This window comes from Lacerta agilis, chromosome 3, assembly GCF_009819535.1.
Source record: "Lacerta agilis isolate rLacAgi1 chromosome 3, rLacAgi1.pri, whole genome shotgun sequence".
NCBI classification, from domain to species: domain Eukaryota; kingdom Metazoa; phylum Chordata; class Lepidosauria; order Squamata; family Lacertidae; genus Lacerta; species Lacerta agilis.
The window spans coordinates 12,560,294-12,575,499 of record NC_046314.1 but is presented as its reverse complement, the minus strand read 5'-3'; the positions used below and the strand labels follow the sequence as shown (position 1 = coordinate 12,575,499).

Here is a 15,206-nt window from a genome sequence, read left to right as displayed (position 1 = left end):
AGTTCTTCCTTCAGACTAATCTCTTTTATTTCCTGGGTGCCATACATGGACAGATAAACTGGGGGAATGTCAAAGCTGCCCCACAGGGCTCATTGTACCTCCAGTTCTCGAATACACATACATTTTTGCAGTTGGCATTCACGTTCTAAGACCATGGGCTGGAAAGGGTAAAAGAGTACAGTATTGGGAAATGGTACATAATGAATGTTCAAAAGTACTTTCCAAATAAAAAATAAATAAATAAATCCGGTCCTTTCTGTTGGGGATAATTCAGACTGAAATTCCCAGTTGTCAAAAAATACATATTTATGTATGCCACTACTACGGCCTATGTTTTGTTAGCCCCAAAATGGAAAACGAACGAGGTCCCAGCCAATGAAGAATGGCAACTTAAGTTGACAGAATATGCACAACTTGCAGATTAAACATGTAGAATAAGAGAAGAAGAACAACATATCTTTAGAGAAGATTGGAAAATGTTTATTGAATATAGGGAAAATAATTGTGTACAGCTGAAAACGCTAGTAGCATGAAGGATAATTTCAACAGTGTTATTTACACTGTTTTGATGGATGTAATAATGGAATACTGAATGGTATAGTTTCTGTAAAATATGCAGGGATTTATGATACATAAAATGAACCATGGAAAGAGAAGAAGGGAAGTCATTGATATCTTAAGGATGTACAGATGAGTACTCTAAATGGTAAAACAGAAAATTTAATAAAAGTTATATATATAAGACGATGAGCTGGAAGGTGGGATGCAATAACTCTCAGGGAAACGGGCGAGCTGTTTCTGCAATGATTTCCTGGAGAGCCTGTCTGCCCTGAGCCCGTTCCCCATCTGGCTTGAGGGGGAGTGTGTTCGCTTCTAACTAATCCTGCTTTTTCCATTTGAACGCCTGCAGGCGACAGTCAGTGTGACGAAGCCACATGCAACAACGGAGGGACCTGCTATGACGAGGGAGATGCCTTCAAGTGCATGTGTCCCGCAGGGTGGGAAGGAGCCACCTGCAACATTGGTGAGTAAATGGTCGTGGACTCTGCTCATCACAATATATTTCTACAGGGGTAGGGGGACCTGCGGTCCTCTGGATGTGACTGGACTCCCATTCCCTGTCCTGGCTGACCAGTGGCTGTACTAGCTGGGGGCTTGCGAGTGTTTGGAGTTCAGCATCATTATTTATTTCTTTGTAACATTTGTACATGGCCTTGGCCCAATATACCTGAAGGAGCATCGCCACCCCCATTGTTCAGCCCAGACACTGAGGTCCAGCTCCGAGGGCCTTCTGGTGGTTCCCTCACTGCAAGAAGGGAAGTTACAGGGAACCAGGAAGAGGGCCTTCTCGGTGGTGGCGCCCGCCCTGTGGAACGCCCTCCCATCAGATGTCAAGGAAATAAACAATGACCTGGCTTTTAGAAGACATCTGAAGGCAGCCCTGTTTAGGGAAGTTTTTAATGTCTGGTTACAGGTAGGCAGCCGTGTTGGTCTGCCGTAGTCGAAACAAAATATAAAAATATAAAAAAATCCTTCCAGTAGCAACTTAGAGACCAACTAAGTGTATCTGAAGAAGTGTGCATGCACACGAAAGCTCATACCAAGAAGAAACTTAGTTGGTCTCTAAGGTGCTACTGGAAGGAATTTATTATTATTATTATTTTGTTTTAATGTCTGTATTTTTGATATTTTGTTGGAAGCCGCCCAGAGTGGCTGGGGAAACCAAGCCAGATGGGTGGGGTGTAAATAATGAAATTATAATAATTATAATAATATTTATTACACAGCCCTTCCTCCGTACATCACAGGGCGGTTCACATTCAGAGGTTCAGCATCCCTGATTTAAAAACCTGTGCCGTTTTTGGGGGACTTTGCAAGAAACTCCTTTTTGCTTCTTCTTCTTTTTTCCAGCAAGGAACAGCAGCTGCCTCCCGAACCCTTGTCATAATGGCGGGACTTGTGTTGTCAGTGGAGACTCCTTCACCTGTGTGTGCAAAGAGGGCTGGGAAGGACCGACTTGCACTCAGAGTAAGCGCTTACTCTCTCTCTCTCTCTCTCTCTCTCTCTCTCTCTCTCGTTTCCCTTCTCTCTCTCATATACCCAAACCCTTTCAGAAGTGGCGGTGGCTGAGGATGAGAAAACTGGCTCATCTCATTGCCCTCGGGGGATTTGTGATTAAAACCAGGAGGGGGGGAAGCCGTTTGATGTGGGGCTTTCGCATCACCTGAATCATTGGGCTTTAATGACATTGTGGGACTGCAGCTTTGACCTGGGCCTGAGAAAGTTGCAAATGAGATAAGTGGAGACAGATGTTTTCGTGTTCACACGGCTGCTTCCCTTCAACCCACCCACCACCCTGGAAAAAAAAAAAACATTAACCCCCCCCCCCCCTCTGGTTCGTTCTCATCTGTTCCTTGGTTGCAGCAGCCTGGCCACTTTTGAATCTGTTGATGTTTCTTCCTGACAATACTTTGCAAAGAATCCTGTGTTCATTTGTTTAGTGTGTGTGCTTTAGCAATGTACTTCAAAACTGTTTTGGAAGGGGACACCTGTAGACAGTGTTGTTTTTTTTTCCTGGGGGCACGAAGGGGTACGCAAACCCCTAAACATTTTGTGGCTCTGTTTGGCCTCATTGAGGGGCAGTATTTCAATGCTGTTGTTGTTCAGTCGTTCAGTCGTGTCCGACTCTTTGTGACCCCATGGACCAGAGCACGCCAGGCATGCCTATCCTTCACTGCCTCCCGCAATTTGGCCAAACTCATGTTAGTAGCTTCGAGAACACTGTCCAACCATCTCATCCTCTGTCGTCCCCTTCTCCATCTTTCCCAACATCAGGGTCTTTTCCAGGGAGTCTTCTCTTCTCATGAGGTGGCTAAAGTACTGGAGCCTCAATTCAGGAATTGTCCTTCGAGTAGGAAAATGAGAGTACCCCTAAACATTTTTTTAATAGAAAAAAAGCACTGCCTGTAGAAATCCAGGGTGCTAATTGTGCATCTTTGTCTCTTTATCTCTTTGCAGATACCAACGATTGCAGTCCACATCCTTGGTAAGCAGATGGGCCTGGGAATGAATCGCACTTTTATTTGCATATGCCCACCCTGATCATCTTTCCTTCGAAAGACCCCTTTTTATTTCGCCTTGGGGGACCTCTGGGTGGAAACTGGGGCGGAGGTTGGAAGGGAACAGGGCAGAAATAAGCGGAGTGCCTCAGGTCCTCCGCCCGAATCTCTCTCTTTTTGAAAAATAAATTTTATTAGTTTTCAGTTACAATAATCCAATAAAAGCCTCCTTGTAACAATGCCAAATTATAATACTGTTAAGAATGCCAATCATTCAAAACCCAAATTATACAGTTTAGGTGCCGCCCCCCACCCCCAGCATGCTAGAATGGATGGTTTGATTATTTGCTTTGTTCCTGCTTTCCAAAATCTGGAGTGTAAGGGGGATTTTTTAGGTTTTGGAACCAGGCATGTCCAAAGTCCGTTTCAGGGGCCTAATCCGGCCCGCCGGCTGGTACAAAAAGCTCAACGACTTCAATGCTTTGGTTGGTCCTTTGCTCGGCCTTCACGGCCCTTCACTTCATCAAATCTGGCCCTCTTTGAGAAAAGTTTGGACACCACTGCCGAATCTCTTTTTAACTGCACCCGGCTGCCGGCTGTCACGCTCCCTCAAACTTGAGCGCCTTCTGTTTACCTTCCTCCCTGCCCCCTTTGCCCCCCCCCCCGACTAAGCAGCATCTCCCAAGTACCGGTAGTTATTTTGTGTAATTAAATGGATTGTCGCATGTGCTAATTCCTGTCTCGGTAGAGAAGGGGAAGAAATGCACGAGACCAGGTGCGAAGGAGAATCATAGAATTATGGAGGTGGAAGGGGGACCCCATTTGTCATCTAGTCCAACCCTCCCCCCCCCAACAATGCAGGAATCCTGCCGCCAGCCGTCTCTGGGTGGGCTCAAACCACCAGCCTTCTGGTTAACAGCCAAATGCCACTGGCTCACTGCACCACTTGAAGGGAAGGGAATGGAGTATCTTGAAAAAGGGCGGCGGAGGAAGAGAGAGATAAATATAAAAGGGGCAGAGAAGCAATTTGTCATCCGGGTAGGGCATTTCCTGGTCCACTTTTAAAACCTGCTTTTAAATGATCTAAAGGATGGAAGTTGAAGGCTGCCCATAGAAATAAATGGGGGAATCCATGATTTTAATGGAGCTGGGATTTGGCCTCAGTGTGTCTACCCCCTGCACCTTAGAAACATGCCCAGTGGACACTGATAATTTTCATTGGACCCAGAATAGGGGACTTCTTGGCTAGGGGAACCAGGTGGGAGGAAAGGACTGGAGTGCCCAGAAGCTTAAATACAGAAGCAGTCCGTGCTGCAACATTTTGTCGCAGGTCCCATTTGTGCAACAGTATTCTCTCCTTACTTTAAAATCAGAATGGGCCGGTGTTGCTTATGTTACAATTGTGTAAGTTGCCTTTTGCTAAAGGGCTTAAAGAACATGCGTTTGTGAAAGTGAGGGAGCGTCAGTTAAGCAAAGTTGTTTCTCGTTCTCCCCAAACAGCTACAATAGTGGGACGTGTGTGGATGGAGACAATTGGTACCGTTGCGAATGTGCTCCAGGCTTTGCGGGTCCCGACTGCAGGATAAGTATGTGTTTGCAATCCTTCAGTTCTAACTTTGGCCTAAAGTTCCATTAGAACAGGAGGTGCAATACATGTTGCTGTTTGTTTGTTTGTGTTTTTGCTAAATTACGGTTTGCACATTTGGCCGTTTCTGTGTCGCTTGGCAAGAGACTCCAGTGGTGGTTCCTTAAATCAAATATAATGTCCCTGGGAGATCTGTGCCCCTGTTTGCAGGAGAAAATGAGTCACGCTAAAAGTCTCCTGGAAAAACAGTAGGGTGAGTTGGTTCTAACTTGCCCGGAGTCCCGTGGGTTCCAGTGACCGCTGGCAATCTGTGTATTGGAAACCTCCAGTGTCGAGAGTGTCAATGCATTTCATGGGGCTTCAAAGCCTTCCTTAGACTGTGCCCTTTCAGAGCTCCTGTGATGAGGAATTCTGCCCAATAAAAATGTCCCCTAAATTCGTAGCAGATGGTTTTCTTTTGCCTGCAGAATCAGAGGTTGCGTATGTGTTAAAAGCAAGAGGCCAGCTCTGGATTTAAAAAGAAGTGCAAAAGTCAAAACAAGAAAACAAGAAATAGTTTGTGCCAATAATGCAAATTGGAGATGGAGGCCACATTGGAAGGGCATTTATGTTGAGCGGAGAAAATGCCTGGCTGGTCCCAGGCCCCTTAGCTTCTCTAGCAGTGTTAGAAACTCAGATGTATTAAGCTAGGCGCCAAATAGCTCCTTAAACCAAGGTTGTAGTCGCCAAAGTGAAATGTCTGGTTGCCATTTGGGGGGCAAGGTGTCTCTAAAGTCTTATTTTTCAAATGATGGACTGGCTGTAATTGATTGATCAGTTACACAGCTAGATTAAGAACTTTGAGAACTTAAAGAAGAAGAGTCAAGGACAGTCCACATATATATTGGCCTATTCCTGCCTCTTTTTTCTGAATGGTGACCGTTTATGATGTAAGAATATTCTTCACAACTGTGAGCAGGTCAGTAGGAGGGGGTTAGGCGGAGACAAGCGACAACAAGCGACTATAACATTGTTTGTTGCTCCTGCTCAGGCTACACAGAAAAAGCCTTTCGGTTCCCGAAATTGATTCCGACCGTGCAGATAAAATATAACTGGTAGAATTCTACAGGATGCGTTGCTAGTGTGTGGAAAAAGTCGAGATCCGAGGATCCCCTGGCATGCACCTCCAGGTGGTGATGTCAGGTGCCATCCTGGTGCCCGGGCATCTTTACTTGGTTGCAAATGTGCAAAATGCGCACTTGACTCTAGCTTGGCGAGAAACCCCAGAGAGCTAGCCTGGTGCTGTAAAAGGCAGCTTTGTAGGTTAGCATATGAGCTTTGCTGAAAATTATGAAGTAGCTACTTGTGTCCTGATTTTCCTTTGAAATCTTTTTTTTAAAAAAATTTGAGCAAGTTTCACAGCTTTACAACTCTTCATTTGGGTGGATGGGGGTTGATCTATGCAGCCCATATTAATTAATTACACCATCATTATTCCCACTAATCTTCTTTCCCCCCTCCGCCTTACCAGATATCAACGAATGCCAGTCCTCGCCCTGTGCTTTTGGAGCAACGTGTGTCGATGAAATCAATGGGTACCGTTGTATCTGCCCAGCCGGTCGCATTGGCCCCAGATGCCAAGAAGGTATTGGAGATATATATATATATGTTCATTGCTTGTAAAGTAAAACAAACCCTCCTTTCCTTCCCGGTAGTTAATATGGATGGTCAAACAATCGCAAGAGGCATTGAAATTTTGGGAGGTTGAATAGTTAGGATGGAATGGTCTCGGTGGCGGGGTGCACATTTTTATTCTTATTTATTTATGATCATTACTTTGTCAAAATAAAATAATGATAATAATATAATAAATACCAAAAAAACCCAGCTCGTTGAAAAAAATTCTACATATGTACACACCTATTAAAAAAAACAAACACAATACTTGGGTTCCTTTACTTAAAGTATCTCATAATTCATAAAATGTTGAGTCGAAGGCATCTCTGTGAGTCAATCCCTGAACTGCTTTGCCTCTCAGTTTCAGGAAGGCCTTGCATCGGCAGTGGGCACATTATTCCAGATGGAACTAAATGGGACGACGAGTGTAATAGCTGTCAGTGTGTGAACGGGAAAGTCACATGCTCTAAGGTACTGTCCTGGGACTCCTGGCTGCCTCGTTCTGCCTCCTTTCTCATGCATCTGGCTGCCAACTGAATGGTCTTTTCCGTTTTAGGTGTGGTGCGGTCCGAAGCCTTGCTTGATGAGCGCCAAAGGGCAAAGCGAGTGTCCCACAGGCCATACCTGCCACCCTGTCAAAGAGGACCACTGCTTCGTAGGTCCCTGCGACAACATAGGCGAATGCTGGCCTTCCAATCAGCAGCCTGTGAAAAGCACGTGCAACTCCGACTCTTACTATCACGACAACTGTGCCAACATCACTTTCACCTTCAACAAAAAGATGATGACTCCAGTAAGTTGGTCTCACAACGAGCAGCTACACAAATGCCTTTGCGAGCAACTCCAAAGTATAAGCTGACAGCTCCATCTGGTACGCAGGCTCAGACCCTACCTGCCTGCAGACTGTCCTGCCAGAGTGGTGCATGCTCTAGTTATCTCCCACTTGGACTACTGCAATGCGCTCTACAGGTGAAACTCAGAAAATTATAATATTGTGGAAAGGTTCATTTATTTCAGTAATGCAACTTAAAAGGTGAAACTAATATATGATTCAGTTACAGGTAGGTAGCCGTGTTGGTCTGCCATAGTCAAAACAAAATAAAATAATTTTTTTTCTCTTTTGCTCCTGGAAGGAATTTTTTATTTTATTTTGTTTTGACTAATATATGAGATAGACTCATGACATGCAAAGCGAGATATGTCAAGCCTTTATTTGTTACAATTGTGATGATTATGGTGTACAGCTGGTGAGAACCCCAAATTAACAATTTCAGCTTTGGGGTTTTCATCAGCTGTATGCCATAATCATCACAATTATAACAAATAAAGGCTTGACATATCTCGCTTTGCATGTATCTCATATATTAAACTCCAGTAGCTAATGAAAACAGTTGCTTACATAAAAGGACTTTTCCACGATATTCTAATTTTTCGAGTTTCACCTGTACGTGGGGCTACCTTTGAAGGTGGCCCGGTAACTACAACTAATCCAGAATGCGGCGGCTAGACTGGTGACTGGGAGTTGCCGCCGGGGCTGTATAACACCGGTGCTGAAAGACCTACATTGGCTCCCAGTACGTTTCCGAGCACAATTCAAAGTGTTGGTGCTGACCTTTAAAGCCCTAAACGGTCTTGGCCCAGTATACCTGAAGGAGCGTCTCCACCCCCATCGTTCTGCCCGGACACTGAGGTCCAGCTCCGAGGGCCTTCTGGCAGTTCCCTCCCTGCGAGAAGTGAGGTTACAGGAAACCAGGCAGAGGGCCTTCTCGGTAGTGGCGCCCGCCCTGTGGAACACCCTCCCGTCAGATGTCAAGGAAATACAACATGTACAACCTTCTGGGATGCTCCATGGGGAGGACCAGAGGTAGATAAGTGGGAGCAGCAGCCGATGTGACTCGTAACTTTGGTAATCAGGTTTACATTCGAACCACGGGAAAGTTGGAAGGACGCCCCCCCCCCCCGGCTCTCGCTCTAAACCCAGGCGAGCAAGAGGCACCGCCATAGACCAGTGATACAATTCAGCCAGGCAAAAGCACTTGAGGAGAGTGTGGAACGAGGCCAGTATGGGATATACAGCCTGGGGAAAGTCTCAAGGCCTAGATGGGCCTCATTCAGCCCTGAGCCCTGAAGTTCCTTCGCCCCTGAGGTTAAAAAAAAGCCATCTACCACACAAACTACTGTAGCATACCTTTTCCCTCCCGTTCCTCTAGGCCAGGGGTGGCCAACTGCCAAGACACTCCGATCTGCTCACAGAGATTAAAACTGCCAGTGATCTACGAGCTTTTTTTAGGGAGAAGAAACCCCCCGCTTTTTGGGGGTGCAGGGCAAAATGTTGAGCTTTTTTCAGGGGAGCCAAAGTTGCTGAGCTTCTTTGGGGAGAGCCAGTGATCTATCAGTGATCTACCACAGACATCCAGTGATCTACCGGTAGATCACGATCTACCTGTTGGACGTGCCTGCTCTAGGCTGCCTGTACATCTTCTTGTATTCTGGCATCCACCCTTTGCCCAAGGAGTTTGATTTGCTCACGGCAACTCGGTTTGAACTTTTTAAATTTCATACTCTTTATTGAAAAATTAAAAAGTACAAGTGCACAGAGTGAGACACGAAGAAACGAGAAATAGTACCCGTGTAGAAAACAAAACAGAAACATGTTATTGTGTACATTACCAAAGGGGGGGGGGCTTGTTATTGTAGTTAACCAGACCTTAATTTAAAGGGGTATTTATAAAGCAAGGGATGAAATTTGGCTTTCCCAAAGCAAAGCCTAACTAGCTACCTGGGGGCCACTTCACATTCGACATGTTATAAAGGTGTGCATTTAGAAAAGTATGAATGCTAAAAACATGTCCCATCCAGGTGTACTCATCAGGGAGTTGAGATCAGTCTGAAGTTCCCTATGGAGTCCACACTTGGCGTTGGACAGTCACCAGCAGCAGATCTCCAGGATTTCAAATGGGGGGGGGGTTGTCTACCTGGAAATGCTAGGAACTGAACCAAGGACCTCCTAAATGCAAAACATGTGTTCTACCACTCAGCAAAGGCCCTTCCCTGGGCAATGACCATTGTTCCTTGCCAGTGACCCAATTGGCAATTGTGGATATTATGGCTTCTGCTATAATGTAGATCAGGGATGGGGAACTTTTTCGCTCCATAAGACACACTTTTTTCCTCCTGGAAAGTAAGGGAAAATACATGTGCGTCTTATGGAGCGAATGGTGGTCCCTGGAGCTGACTTGCCCAGGGGCCAAAAGAGGATCATGCTTTTTATTTTACAAAGAGAAAAGGGGGTGTTGAAAGGACCGCGCTGAGCAGCAAGAGATCGGGAGAGAGATAAGAGTCCTGGCTCCCTTTCAGCCCCGCCCTCTTGCCACGCCCTCCTTTGTTGAATGTGCTGCAGAGGGAGGTTGTTTGTTTCCCCAGCAACATGTGATTGGCTGATTAGATTATCTGTCTGGAAACTGCAGAAAAGGCTCCCTTTCCTTTAGAAGCTGCAGAAATGTGAGTTGAACCCCATAAAAACGGGGCTTTTCCTCTTTGCTTTTCCCCCTTTGCAAAAAAAGCTGCAAAACTTTAAGCTGATCCTCAAAAAACCAGGGCTTTTCCCTTTGCAAAAAAGCTGCAAAACTTTAAGCTGATCCTCAGAAAAACAAGGCTTTTCCCTTTGCAAAAAGAAAGCTGCAAAACTTTTAGCTGATCTTCAAAAAAACAGGCCTTTTAGAGGAGGAAAACCAGAAAAATATTTTTTTCCTTGTTTCCTCCTCTAAAAACGAGGTGCGCCCTATGGTCCGGTGCGCCTTATGGAGCAAAAAATACGGCAGGTAGTTGAACAACCTTTGGAGGGACACCCAACTCTCATCATTGCTGACCATTGGCCACGTTGCCTGGGACGGATGGGACAGAGTTGACCACTGGTTCCCCACTCTTGATCTAAGAGGCAACTTTCTCTGTGGAGTTGTAGCCAGGCGCAAATAGCAATGAGAGATGTGCCATTGATTTAGGTTCTTGCCATGTTTCCTCTTGTGTCAAAAGTTCTCATGATCCGTGTTTGCTCTTTCCCCACAGGGCCTTACAACTGAGCACATCTGTAACGAGCTGAGGAATCTAAGTATCTTGAAGAACGTGTCCGTCGAATACTCCATCTACATCACGTGTGAACCGTCGCACTTGGCGCACGATGAAATCCACGTTGCGATTGTAAGTCTGATGGTTGGTGTGCCTGACTTACCGCTCTAAACGTTGAGACTCATTGCTTTGTCTCGGTAGGAGAGAGTGGATTCTCTGTTTAACTACGATTTAATTGGATATCGCCCATAGACATAAATACATGTGATATAAACAATAAATGCAACCGACACATACAAACAAAGCTAGTGGCAGCAAGAACGTGAGCTGTTGTGCATTAAAATGAGCAACAGTGAAACTTGGATGTTAACACAGCTGGAAGATTGTGGAAGTGAATTGTTATTAATTAAATTTGTATACCTCCCTATACCTGCAGGTCTAAGGCGGTTCACAACATAAAATCACAGTATAAACACACACACACACACACACACACACACAAGGACAACCCAATAATCTGCCCCCCCCATCCCAAAACATTTTAAAAGGGTATTGGATGTCAATCAGCCGAAAGTCTGGATAAAGAGGAATGTTTTTGCCTGGGGCCTAAAGGGGTATAATGAAGACATCAGGCAAACCTCCTTGGGGAAAGCATTCCACAAATGGGGAGCCACTGCAGAAAAGGCTCTGTTCACATGCTGCCACCCTCCGGACCCCCCCATGGAGGAGGTGCACGGAGATGGGCCTCAGAAGAAGATCTCAGGGTCAGGGTAGGTTCATATGGAAAGAGACGGTATTGTGGTCCTCAGCCATCAAAATGAATGTGCCATCAGAACCTGAAGAATTTGGGGAGATTATTCCAGGATCATAGCACCACCACAAAGAAGATCATGTCTTGCAGTCACTATCTTAATCCCCAAGCAAGCCTATTGGAGGGTTCTAGAGTCCAGCTTCCCTCCCAAAGGATGTTTTGAAAGGGTTGGCATTCTACACAATTCACTGGATTGACATTGGCACTGGGTAATAACTTGATGCATGTCCTGTACTTATAGAAGCCAATGTTTCCCATATTTTGATGTTAGACCAGAGTCTCCATGCTTCTTTGGTCCTCTTGTGGATGCTGTTTCCTCCTGTTGTGAGCATTGGGTTAGAGATTCTTCCTCTTCACGTTGTCTCTTAATACGCAATCTTATTCTTTCACATAGTCTGCCGAAGATATCCAGGAGGAAGAGAACCCGATAAAGGAAATAACAGATAAAATTATTGATCTGGTGAGCAAGCGTGATGGGAATAGCACACTTATTGCAGCGGTTGCAGAAGTCCGGGTGCAGAGGCGACCAATTAAAAGCAAAACAGGTAATTTTTTAAAAAGGGGACTGGACTCATTCGTTGGTTGAGGGCTGGCATTAGGAATGGAAATTGCACGTGGATAGGGTGCCGTTTCACTCATAACCTGCTTCCCGGCAGGGCTTAATCTTACGCAAGTTTGCTTTTCGGCACAAATTCTAACATATCTCAAGTTTGCCCTAAAATAACTTTTATTCATTGCTGGACACAATCTCTAAATACTGAAGAGTACTCATTTGAGCTTTAACGAATGGCTTGAACTGACTTTTGATGCTTTATTGTGTTTTTAAAACAAGAACAATACAACATTAAAAGGCTTCCCTATACAGGGCTGCCTTCAGATGTCTTCTAAAGGTTATATAGTTACTCATCTCCTTGACATCTGAAGGGAGGGTGTTCGACAGGGCGGGTGCCACCACCGAAAAGGCCCTCTGCCTGGTTCCCTGTAACTTTGCTTCTTGCAGGGAGGGAACTGCCAGAAGGCCCACGGAGCTGGACCTCAATGTCCAGGTTGAACGATAGGGGTGGAGAGACTCCTTCAGGTATACGGGGCAGAGGACATTTAGGGCTTTTGAGGTCAGCGCCAACACTTTGAATTGTGCTCAGAAACTTACTGGGAGCCAGTGTAGGTCTTCCAGAACCAGTGCTATATGGTTCTGTTGGGAGCCACCCAGAGTAGCTGGAACAACCCAGTCAGATGGGCGGCATATAAATATTATTATTAGGTAAAATATTATTATTATTGTAGGGATGCGGGTGGCGCTGTGGTCTAAACCACTGAGCCTTTTCGGCTTGCCGACCGGAAGGTTGGCGGTTCGAATCCCCGCGATGGGAGTGAGCTCTGTCCTAGCTCCTGCCAATCTAGCAGTTTGAAAGCGCACCAGTGCAAGTAGATAAACAGATACCGCTGGCGAGAAGGTAAATGGCGTTTCCGTGCGCTCTGGTTTCCGTCGCAGTGTTCGGTTGCGCCAGAAGCGGTTTAGTCATGCTGGCCACATGACCCAGAAAGCTGTCTGTGGACAAACACCGGCTCCCTCAGCCTGAAAGTGAGATGAGCGCCACAACCCCATAGTCGCCTTTGACTGGACGTAACCGTCTGGGGTCCTTTACCTTTTTTACCTATTATTATTATTATTATTATTATTATTATTATTATTATTATCATCATCATCATTATCTGGGACCTTCTGCACACAAAGCAGATGCCCTACCATTGAGCTATTTGCACCGAGTAGTGTTGGTGGGTTTGTTGATGAGAGTCACCCTTGCGTTCTAGATTTCTTGGTCCCGCTGCTGAGCTCCGTTCTGACGGTGGCTTGGATCTGCTGCCTGGTCACGGCCTTTTACTGGTGCATCCGCAAGCGCCGGAAGCAGAGCGCGCACACGCACACGCCGTCGGACGACAACACCACCAACAACGTCCGGGAGCAGCTGAACCAGATCAAGAACCCGATCGAGAAGCACGGCGCCAACGCCATCCCCATCAAGGACTACGAGAACAAGAACTCCAAGATTGCCAAAATAAGGACACACAACTCCGAGGTGGAGGAAGACGACATGGACAAGCACCAGCAGAAGAGCCGCTTCGCCAAGCAGGCGACGTACACGCTGGTCGACAGAGACGAAAAGCCCCCCAACGGCACGCCCTCAAAGCAGCCGAACTGGACAAACAAGCAGGACAACCGGGACTTGGAAAGCGCACAGAGCTTGAACCGCATGGAGTACATTGTATAGCAGGCAGCCGGGCGCCGCCTCGTCCTCCCACCTTACCAGTTTGAGTCAACTCGGAGCTTGTAGTTCTCAAAGCGGTTGTGTAATATTTTGAGTCTAAGGCTATTATTTGCTTAGAATCCCTGTGTTAATTTAAGTTTTGACAAGCTGGCTTACACTGGCAGAGATAGTTGCTGTGGTTGGCTGGAATACCAAGCGCTGCATTCCACATCTATGCAAAACTAGTCGAAAGTGCCCCCCCCCTGTCAATTCAGCCGCAGCTGATGCATATCCTGGCAAGGTTTCATCAAGGTATCATGTAGCCTTCTATTATTTAGCCTCCCCTCCCCTAGCAAAGACTTCCTTCCTTCCTTCCTTCCTTCCTTCCTTCCTTCCTTCCTTCCTTCCTTCCTTCCTTCCTTCCTTCCTTTCTCTCTCTCTCTATGTCACGACTTACACAGTCCCTATGGGGAGGGAAGGAGATAAATTTTATTTATTTATTGAAATTAGAGTTCTTTTGTATATTGGTTTTATGACGACGTACAACTAGTTCTGTATTTGAAAGTGCCTTTGCAGCTCGGAACCACAGCAACTATCGAGGAAAAAGTTAAAAAAAAGTTTATTATTTATTTTTTTTAATTGTATTTTTTTGTGGGGGGAGGGATTGGGGGTCTGGGACTTCTTGTCAGCAGTTGCTGGTAAAAAATAATGAAGAATTGAGAGGAAATGTGTCAAAAGTAGAAGTTTGTATAGTTATGTAAATAATTCCTTTTTTTATTAATCACTGTGTATATTTGATTTATTAACTTAATAATCAAGAGCCTTAAATATCATTCCTTTTTTTATTTATATGTATATGTTTAGAGTTGAAGGTGTGTTCCCCCCCCCCAATAGCATTTGTAAGCTTTTGGCTTCTTTATCTTTTTAAAAAATCTTTTTATTCTACCCCCCACCCTTTTTGTTACATGTTTGCCTACATGCCAAAATTTAAGGTGTTCTGAAAATCAGTTTGTTTTTAAAGGATAGAGAAGGCTTTTGGGCCGTGAAACTGGCTTTCTGTACCATGTCGAGCGTGTGTTTTGTCTTTATTCTTTGAGAACACCTTTGATAGTATCACTTTAAGAATATTTGTTAAATACCAGCTGAGGCAGTTTAGAATTAGATTAGGATTTTATTTTATCCCCGCCCCTTCCTGGCTGCTTTAGAAGTTGGGGCATGGGGGAGGAGGAAGGGGGAAAGAGGATGGTTGGCAGATCATTTGCCACGAAGCAGTTTGAGGGAACGCATCTGAGCGATAACCTTCTGTAGATGAACGTGTGACTGGTTGCATGTAATTAAAGAAAAAAAAATACCGAATTAGTGTGTGGAGTTGGAAACACCGAAATCTTATTTTGTAAACTCTTGATTTCCCCCACCCCCCCACCCACCAGCACAAATAGGTGGTGCTGAACCACTTGTAGGTTGTTGTTTTTTTTAAAAAAAAAAACTTTTCTTTGTAATCTACTGCATGTAGAAAGTATTCCGATAAGCTAGTTGTTGAATACTTGAACAGTGGAGTGTCCAGTTAAGATCACTGTGTAGATTTGCCATAGATTACACTGCCCGCCTTAAGGAGTGAGGAAATCAAAGTGCTATTACAAAAAGTTGGAAGATCAGAAATCAAAATTTGCAAAAAACCCAACGACGACGAAAAGGCTTAAAACTTGGTAATCTCGATGGGTAAACCACCGAGATCACGAGGATTATCTTGTATGGTAATATTAGTGTTACACAGACATGAAAAT

At 45.2% G+C, this 15,206-nt stretch overlaps 1 protein-coding gene across 2 annotated transcripts in view; it reads left to right on the top strand.

The window, feature by feature from the left end:
* The window catches only part of JAG1 (jagged canonical Notch ligand 1), a 71,088-nt gene extending 57,060 nt beyond the window's left edge, over nucleotides 1-14,028 (top strand). For both annotated transcript variants that reach the window (XM_033142865.1, XM_033142863.1), the window contains 10 exons: nucleotides 911-1,024; nucleotides 1,912-2,028; nucleotides 3,019-3,046; nucleotides 4,560-4,645; nucleotides 6,155-6,268; nucleotides 6,662-6,771; nucleotides 6,857-7,093; nucleotides 10,366-10,497; nucleotides 11,571-11,721; nucleotides 12,989-14,028. In XM_033142865.1, coding sequence (XP_032998756.1) covers nucleotides 911-1,024; nucleotides 1,912-2,028; nucleotides 3,019-3,046; nucleotides 4,560-4,645; nucleotides 6,155-6,268; nucleotides 6,662-6,771; nucleotides 6,857-7,093; nucleotides 10,366-10,497; nucleotides 11,571-11,721; nucleotides 12,989-13,446 — 1,547 coding nt within the window. In that variant the 3' untranslated portion in view covers nucleotides 13,447-14,028. The remainder of the gene's footprint in view (nucleotides 1-910; nucleotides 1,025-1,911; nucleotides 2,029-3,018; nucleotides 3,047-4,559; nucleotides 4,646-6,154; nucleotides 6,269-6,661; nucleotides 6,772-6,856; nucleotides 7,094-10,365; nucleotides 10,498-11,570; nucleotides 11,722-12,988) is intronic.
* The last annotated feature ends 1,178 nt before the right edge of the window (nucleotides 14,029-15,206 follow it).